General features: G+C 35.6%; 1 protein-coding gene across 2 annotated transcripts in view; it reads left to right on the top strand.

The window, feature by feature from the left end:
• The window catches only part of PCNX (pecanex homolog (Drosophila)), an 83,392-nt gene that overhangs the window by 33,692 nt on the left and 40,697 nt on the right, over positions 1-9,003 (top strand). The window contains exons 8-10 of one of the 2 annotated variants that reach the window (XM_009703406.1): positions 4,156-4,246; positions 5,980-6,037; positions 8,284-8,486. In XM_009703406.1, the coding sequence (XP_009701708.1) occupies positions 4,156-4,246; positions 5,980-6,037; positions 8,284-8,486 (352 nt within the window). Of the gene's footprint in view, positions 1-4,155; positions 4,247-5,979; positions 6,038-8,268; positions 8,487-9,003 lie in introns of both variants that reach the window. The other variant, XM_009703407.1, reaches the window with a different exon arrangement.

The following is a 9,003-nucleotide window of genomic DNA, read 5'->3' as shown; positions in this document are numbered from 1 at the left end:
GGGGGGGGGCGGAATATTACTTTTCTGAGTAAAGAGAACTGGTCATCTGGAGCTTTACAATACAGTTACACTGCTATGTTGAACTTTGGTTGTATCCTCTATATGCAAGCGGTAATATTTCAGATTTATTGAAGTATTTTAGTTTATGAAGGCAGCTGGATGGTCTTGAAGATCAAAACTTTTCTCTAAAGATAACTGCATACACTGATTACTTATTTGATTAAAACCCATTTAGAATCAGTTCCTCAGTACCTTTTTATAATCAGGTATATGTAACTTATTTGGGATGGGTGGGGGAGCACTTTCAAAGGTAGAGGTAGAAAATAAATACTCACTTTCCGTTGTTCCTATTGAAAATATCCCTGTTGTAGTCTGTGGAATTGTGCATAATAGGTAAGTTACTCTTTTGACAAACATGACATAGAAATAAAAAATGAACTGCTTTGAAGTGTTCTAACTGAAAACTTGTAAGTCTTCATACTGCAGCTGAAGGTAAAATTTTGACCTTTGGAAATAATAGCTCCTTGCGTGCTACAGAATATTCAAATTCTGATGGCTTTGGTTTTGCTGATGAGGATTTAAAAAATATATTGTCAGAAGTAACGTATGAATATATCTTGATCTAATGATGATGTAGGCTTCAACATGTCAAAAAGTGTTAGCAACATTGAGAACTAGTGTATGAGAGGTTTGAAAAAAAGTAATATTTATTAGATGGAAAACTAGAAGATGTGCTGAAAATATCTTAGCTGAAGAAACCATCAGAGCATCATTTCGGTTGGATCCTGAGCCACTTAAGTCTTCCAGGTTTCATCTGTGTAAGCTCATCAGCCTGTTGCATTCATTGATTCCCGTAACTGTGGGAACACCAGTTTATGCAGTGTGGTTTTCTCTGGACTTGGTGATGAGATTGTTGTTGTTGTCTTTTGAAACAAGGAAACTTCTTTCAAAGGAAGTGCATTAATCTCTTCCTCTGTTCCTGTCAGAATTAAGACGTAATTTGGATTTGTGTGCCTGAGTATCAAAGACTTGGTTTTGTTATTTTTGTAACCTGGTCCAAATAGAATATTGTTTGGGTGACTTAAATTTGCTAACAACTCACAGCCCTCCCTTGAGGGGGGAGAAGTTACAAGCATTTCTGTTTAGTGAACAAACACTCTATTGGCTCTATTTCTTGGTTTGTAAAATAAACTTTTGAAACTGCCATTTGTTCACCACTTGATAAAACTACAATCCTTAGAGAAAGAAAAAACTTTCTTAAGCTTCTTTAGTGCGATGCTATTAAAAATATTTCAGAGAATGCTGTGGGAAAGCTAGGAATGCGAGGGAGAGAAAATTACTAGGGTAACTAAAAATGCTGGGTATATCCGTATGTATTGAATCATATGAACATTGGGATCCATCATTTGAGTTTGAGCGTGCTGTGAGGAAGCTGCTGTTAGTCTCACACAGTTTAAAAAGTATTTAATTGATGGGACTTTGGAGCTCAGACATAGAATCTCCAGTCATACCTTAGAGTTTGTGTCCTCAACAGCACTGAATGGTCCTGTCATCTTTTCTACTTTGGATCAGTTGAGGCTTTTCTGCAGAGCCTTTTGATTTAAAACAAGCAAACAAAACTGAACAGAACAAAAACTGAAAGAAAAACAAAAAAGGGGGCAGGTAACTTTGTTTTATTGAGAAGCCATGCTTTTCTTGACAGAGCACTAACTTTCAATAGGAAGTCTATATAAGGAGGGGGGTGGATTGCAAGTACAGCTAAAGCTGAGTCTGTTTTGTAGTTTGTGTTTAAAAAAAAAAAAAGGCATTAAGTACAAGGCATTAAGCCATGCAGTACTTATAGCAGCAATACAGATGTGGTAAATTTGGACAGGTTCAAAGATGAGTTGGATGTGGGGGAACTGTAGATATTTTCTAATGTGGAGTGTTTTATGCTAGGTTTGTTTTTTTTTCATAATTTGAGACCCTATTCAGACATTTCATGAGTGTAACAGTTCAGCAAACTTCTTTTGAAACAAATATATCTGATGTATTATCTCAGCCCAAGAGAACAGGACGTTATATCTTCCAAGTAGTATATTCTAATTTCTGTGACTAGAATTTCATTAACGTAAAAATCAGAAAGTTTAGTTTCCAGGCTCTCAATTCATTAGTGCAAAGCCACGAAGAATTTAACCCAAACTTCCTTGTCTCTTTTAACGACTGGTTGACTGGAAGATTTTTCCATAATAAGTTATGCATAATTTTGTCCTGACTAGAACCTGAAGTGTATTACCTAATACTCTCAGGTTTGCCATTATCTAATACTCTCAGGAAGTTTTTTTTTTTACTGATGTGGTTAAGAAATAGACCTGTGTAATTAAGGTTATTTATTAGTTGTGGGGAGGAAGATTCCTAATATCTTGCACTAGTTTAAAATTTAAACTTCAGTAACAGCTGTTGAGTACACTATGCATTAAACGCCAAAGGATATTTAATTAAAGCCCTTTGTTAAAATCTTAACTATTAGGAAAAAACCCTAGTAAGTGAACTTTCTACTTGTTTATCATTACAAACGCCTATAGCAGATGCAATTAAATATTGAGAGTGCTGTTGCCTTACTGAGCTCTGATGCTTGCTGTACATGACTCCTGAACTTGTGTAGCTGTCTGTCTTGACAGAATGGTTGGTCTTAGCACGGCTGCGGTATGTGTCTACTTGGTCTGAAGTGCCCTCTCTGAGGGTAGAAAGCTGTATGAAGGTATTTTCAATATATTAGTATTTTTCCTCAGTTTCACTAGTTTTAATCATCCAGTTTGAGTTTTTTAGCCTTCTTGCTTTCAAACGCTTCTAAATGGAATATAATTGTCTGTGAATCTGAAGAGAAAGAAGCAGGATCACAGGGTATTTAAAAAACATTAAATAATTTAAAAACACTGTATCAGAAGTAGGTTTTGTTCTCACAGAAAGGGAAAAGATTAGAAGCTCTAATGTTGTTAGGTATTTCTCCTGGGACTGCTTGTTATCCTGTATCAACAGAAGAAGAAAGAGCTGCAAGGCATGCAGCTGAGAGGTGTATACAGTTTTTCCTTCAGATGCTCCAAAGTGGGATGTGTGTTGTTTTTTTGTTTTGTTTTTGTATAAGCAGATCTTAAAATATTGCATGCCTTGCATCATGGCTTAAGAAGGGTTTTGAGCTAGAAGAGATGGAGAAGTTGGCAGAACATTTCATATGAGATCAGAATTTCAAAATCAGCTTCCTGCATTCAGAGCTGTAATACAGTGAACCTGGCCTTGAGGGGAAATTGCAATGCTTATCTCTCTGATCAGACTATTGTAGGAGAAGGGCATTGTAAAAACATCGTATTGTAAGGTAATTTATCATTTGAGTTAGAATCTCTGGCTACTTTTTTGTTAATTATATATTTAGGACTAGCTTGATATTGGTCATTCAAAAAGTTGTTATTAAAAACTTTGGGAGATGATGGTTAATGTAGTTCCAGTAACTCCAAATGGTTTATCTGAGAAGTTAGTTTGCAGTCTTCTTTTTCTTACACTGAAGTGTTTGCTTCTGGCCTGTAGAATAAATCTCTGCCTGTCATTCCTTTTTTAGTCTTTCTGGAGGTATAATTTATGAAGCATCTCTGGCCACTTCTTTCACTCTTTGTGTTTCTTTTCAAATAGGCATGTGCCTCAAAAGAATTTTATTCGGTACACTTGAGGAATCTCTGCCTTAGCTAAATGCCATGATTCTTAAATGCTGACAGTGAATGATTTACTGATTGGTCTGCTGGGGATGGGGGATTGGGGAAGAACTGAAGCAGCTAGTCATTGCAAGTTGTTTGCTTGGTTATTCTCTGAGGGATGGGTGGGGGAAAGGCTTATGTTGTGCTTTTGTTGTGTTAATGGTGACATCTTGTAAATACGAACTCTTATATTTTAATTCAGTATTGCAGTTCACTGTATATATGTCACTGTAAAATGGTATGAAAGAGGACTGAGTAGCTAATGTCTGTACTGGTGACACATTAACATGTAACTGCCTTTTATATTTTGACATCCATGTAAATTTAGATGTCTAAATTGATCTCAGTAGTAAGTTAATAAATAGAAACTAGTGCCAGTGGGATGAAACATTATGAAATTTTGACCTGCTTTCAACCTTTTCTTTCATAGGTAAGTTCAGTTCTACGCTCTACGAGACAGGGGGCTGCGACATGTCACTTGTGAACTTTGAGCCAGCTGCAAGGAGAGCATCCAATATCTGGTGTGTGTGAAGGCCAGTCAAGAGTGATGATTCTTGTCTTACTGCAACCAAATCTTTGATTTTAATTTTAAAAGGTTTTTTAGTATGGATACAAAAAAATCATATAAAATATTATCCATATACTTTTACTTTTTAAACCGAAATGATTTTTACTAGAAGATGACACTAACTGCATAAATAATCTTCTCCACTTAAATAAATCTCAGAAAATGAAGACTGCTCTTAGCTTAAGCTATAAATGTCCAAACTGAGAGCTTGACAAATGTGTTTTTGATTGACTTATAGAAAGTCTTTCTTAAAGGATTTAACCCAGTTTTTGGGGAAGTAGGTGCCTGTTGACCGTAATGGCTATTAACTTATTTACAAATGAACTTCCAATTGTGAAGCAAATGTAAACTGATAAATTTCTTCTCAAGTTCATAGATGGCATGAAACAATACATGGAAGTGTTAACATGCCTGAGGTTTAAAATTTGACTGACAGTTGAAATAGGCAGCTACATACTGGAAAGTTCATCTGCTGTTGGAAAGGTGCTCTTTCTTTCTCTGAAGGGACAGCAGGTTGAAGAAAGAAAAACAACCCAAAACCTCCTGTGTCCCCGTCCCCCCGTCCCAGTCCCCAGTCCACTTGACTACATAGAACTGCTCTGAAGCTGTTGCATCATGCTGAGTGCTACAACGTGTAGGTGGAATAGCTGTTGGAATTATGGAGTAATGAATATAAAAGCTCCCATCTTAAAACCTTCTTGTGAAAGAGTGCAAGTGCCTTTTGTAGAGTTGAACTTTGACAAAAAGTTCTGTGTTCCTTGCACAAAGCTGCCAATGCCTGCCTCTACTGCTTGCATGTTCCAAATGCAATGGCTTTGCTGATGGCTGCTGTTATTAAGTTATGTGTGCTAATGGAAAGAACAAACTGGCCACATCTGAATAATCCTATCTCAGCTTTAGGGAATACTTGAGTTTCGCTGAAGTAAAATTGATAACAGGAATGTTTTTATCTTAAGGCAAGGAACTGAAGGAAAGTTGCATAAATTTGATACAAGTCTTACAGCCATGTGATTTACATGGAAAACAAACATCCCAAAACTATGCAAAATTGGGGAAAAAAGCAGTGATTGGATATGGACTCTCATACAGTAAGATAAATTTCTCCTCATCTCCAATGAATGGAAACTCCAAAGTAATTTTGCTCTTCTTACCAGAGGTTTAAGTTTATTTAAAGTTAAGTTTTTCAAAAGCAATTTAAGATTAAGTAACTTGGTATACTCATGTTAAGTATGTACTATTTTTGACAGTTTTGGGCCCTTTGTAAAAATGGTATAGAATTAACAAAAACTCTATATATGAACACATAGCAGAGTTTGCACTTGTTTAGAGATGTGATGTGTGTTTACACATCTGTAGTTAAGAGATTATAAAACATTTTTGTTTTTTCAAGTGGAATAATTACTATCATGATAATCCCTGTTAGACAATTTAGGGACTAGGTGTTAAGAAAATTATATCAAGGGTAAGGGTAAAGAGTCTCCTGATTTACTATAGCTACAGAATTTACCATAATACACAAGACTAAGTGGATACATGTATTTAAATATGTGATTGAAGGAAAAACTTAAAGATTTTTAGCTAAAATTTGCAAGGAGTCAAAGTTAATTTGGGACACTAGAAAATTAGAGTGGCCTGTTGAAATAAAATGTAGTTTTATAATCTGAAGTCTTTCCCCTGTTCTTATAGTGACACGGACTCTCACGTATCGAGTTCTACCTCAGTTCGCTTTTATCCACATGATCTAGTAAGTTTTTCTTATTTATTTTTAAAGCATGCAAAAAAAAATCAGAAGACTTTCCAGTTTTATAGCACTGATTAATCATCCTATGTGGTAGTTCTTTGTTCTTAAGAAGGATTTTTGCCTGGGTTTAAATGAAGATAAAGTACTTATTGTTGCAGCATCTTTGTAGCTACGTACAAATTCATCTTTCTGCAGAGCACTTCAAAATTTAAATATAAAGGGTTTTCTCTGATCTAAAGCATAGTGATTTTCTAAATCACATGGAAATTGGGTGTTCTGAGATACCTTGTGAAGGTTTCCAGAGATGACTGGACAACTTGGACAGAGTTTTCCTGCTGTGCATTACTAAGAATAGCAGGCAGCAGAAAGAATAAATTTCATGTTCTGACCAAGAGAACTTCAGTAATTTCCCTAAAAGGAGTTTAAAAATCTGTTTTTGGAATCTCCTGTACAAAATTTTAATTCATACGCAAGGAGTGGCTAGGAAAAAAGGCAGAGGCTTATACTGTTCCATACTGCAAATAGCTTTGTGATCTCAAACCTTTTATATTGTGGTCAAGTCCAGACATATCTGTGCTGTTAATTCTGAAGTCCTATACTGCTGTGTCATGAAAACAGTGCAAATAGTCGTGATTGTTGAGGTTGTGATACTTAAGCTAGGAAACCAAAGCAAAGTATATTGAAGTACCTAATGACCTGATCGAGAGGGAAAATGAAATACGGATTCAGCATTTGGCAGAGGAGCAAAAGAACTTCATTTGTCTGATGTTTTTGATCAAGAATGTGCTCTTCAAACCTGGTGTCTGCTAGAGGAACATTCTTTGCCTTCCACCGCCCCCCTCAAAAATTCAAAAGTATCAATAATATTCAAAAAAAAAAAAGCTGCATTACCTGTTCTGTGCTGTTGGTTTGCCAACAGCAAGTGTGGTCCCATTGGAGGGAATGATTCTAAGGCAAACCTGTGTTTGTAAAAGCTTAGCCCATGTGCCTAAATGGAAATTTCCCCTTAAATTTGTTATTAGTGCAACAAATGCTATGTTATGGTGATTCTACCTTTTAAGAAACCCAAGTTTTTAAAAGGTTGTCAAAAAAGCTCCTGTTTTCTGACACAGCTTCTCTTAGTATGTTTTGTATTTTTGAATTGCCTTTAGAAAGGGAGTGTTCATGCTTGGTTTTATTAGTATTTTTCTAGGAAGGAAAAGCTAGCTGAGCATAGTTACAGTACAGTGATGCTTTAAGGAGTCATGGAAAAAAATTTTCAAAAACCACAAGTCAAATGTTAAACTTAAAAAACCCAAACCAAAACAAAAAAACCCCAAAAAAACCCAGAAAACCAAAACCAAAACAAACACGAAAAACCCAAACCATACCTTTGACACTTAAAGGTAACATAAGTATTTAAATTTTACTCTTTGCTTTAGAAGATTGTGAAGATTTTTTCATTAAATGACATTTTAATGATGATATTGTTTAAGAAGAAAGGGCAGTACATAAAGCTGTTTTTTGACCTGTTAATGAGACTTATAAAGTGGCTTAGATAGCACATACATACTATAGTAACTTTTTAACCTTCTGATCACTCTCCTTAAATGTCCTTTATGGATGTTAGTACTACTGTGATTTCAAGAGAACTCTAGAGTGACAAACTACAAAATAAGTGAGAAATATAGTCAGTCATAAATAGTACTTGACTAGTTAGGGCAGAGCTTTTTTAGTTTGTGTCTGAGTGTATTCCGAATGTAGTGAGTTTGAATTTGACCACTGATGCACGCATATGTTGCTTTGTCATGCAAAACCAACCATTTGGCATGGGTGTGCATGCAGATTAGTTGACTCTAAGAAATGTGTTGTAATTTATTTAAATTCAGAATTGGATTATTCTTGTGGTATACGTTATTGCTGTTCAGATATCAGTTTACTTGTCTTCAAATTTGAAGTTTTCAGAGTAAATGGGGTAATGTGCTTGGAAGACATGTTCATAGTTCATTCGAAATAAGGCATATGCTAAAATGCCAGACAGTTGTGTTATATGCAAACTATTATTGCTGTTGGTACTAATCATTTGCCATGATAAGGACAGGAAAAGTAAGTAGAAGCCTGAGAACTGACAGTATTTAGTATATAACTTCTCAAAAGTGAAACTAAATAATTCTAGCAATTTTCTCCAAAGCAGTTTTCAGTAGAAATGGTGATATAATAAAAATGAGCTTTTTTTAATACTGACTTTCTTTTAGCTTTCTCTTCCTCAGATCAGGTTGAACAGGCTGCTAACCATGGATACAGATCTGCTGGAGCAGCAAGATATTGACCTGAGCCCTGACCTTCAGGACCACATGCAACCTCAAGAGGAAGCAGCTCAAAAAGTCAAGCAGTACTATCGCTTTTGGATTCTGCCTAAACTTTGGATTAGCATCAATTTTGATAGATTAACTCTTCTGGCTTTATTTGATAGGTGAGATCCTTGTGTGTTACTAGACCTCAGAAAGTAAAGGTCAAAAGATGGTAACTAAACTGTGAGTAATACAAATAAAGCTATCCTTTGAGAATTGTACTTATTTACTGTACTCTGAAAGATGAAAGAATAATACAAAATGCAGTTTTTCTAAAATAATGAAGGCTACTCTCCCCTTTACTCCTGCGATGCTAAAAAAAAAAACAAAACAAAAAAACCCCACAAAAAAAACAGAACAAAACCCTCACTTTGCATGAGTGGGGTGATAATGTATTTTAATGGTCAAAAAGAGAGATTTGCTGCTAATATTTTCAACTAGAAAAGAACATTCTCCAAAAAACTAATTGAAAGTGTGTAGAACCAGGCATACGCTTACATTATTTCAGGAATTAGAGAGAATTTACCTGCTGTTTCAAAGCATTTTTCCTAGGAGTCATCTAATACTGTAACCTGTTGTTGTAACCTGCTACATTTACCTAGAATAAAACGGAGGTGATGCCCCCCCGCCCACCCCCCC

The sequence above is a fragment of the Cariama cristata genome, unplaced genomic scaffold, assembly GCF_000690535.1.
Source record: "Cariama cristata isolate BGI_N322 unplaced genomic scaffold, ASM69053v1 scaffold9557, whole genome shotgun sequence".
NCBI lineage: Eukaryota > Metazoa > Chordata > Aves > Cariamiformes > Cariamidae > Cariama > Cariama cristata.
The sequence above is the reverse complement of the archived record's forward strand: the minus strand, read 5'-3'. Positions and strand labels throughout refer to the sequence as shown.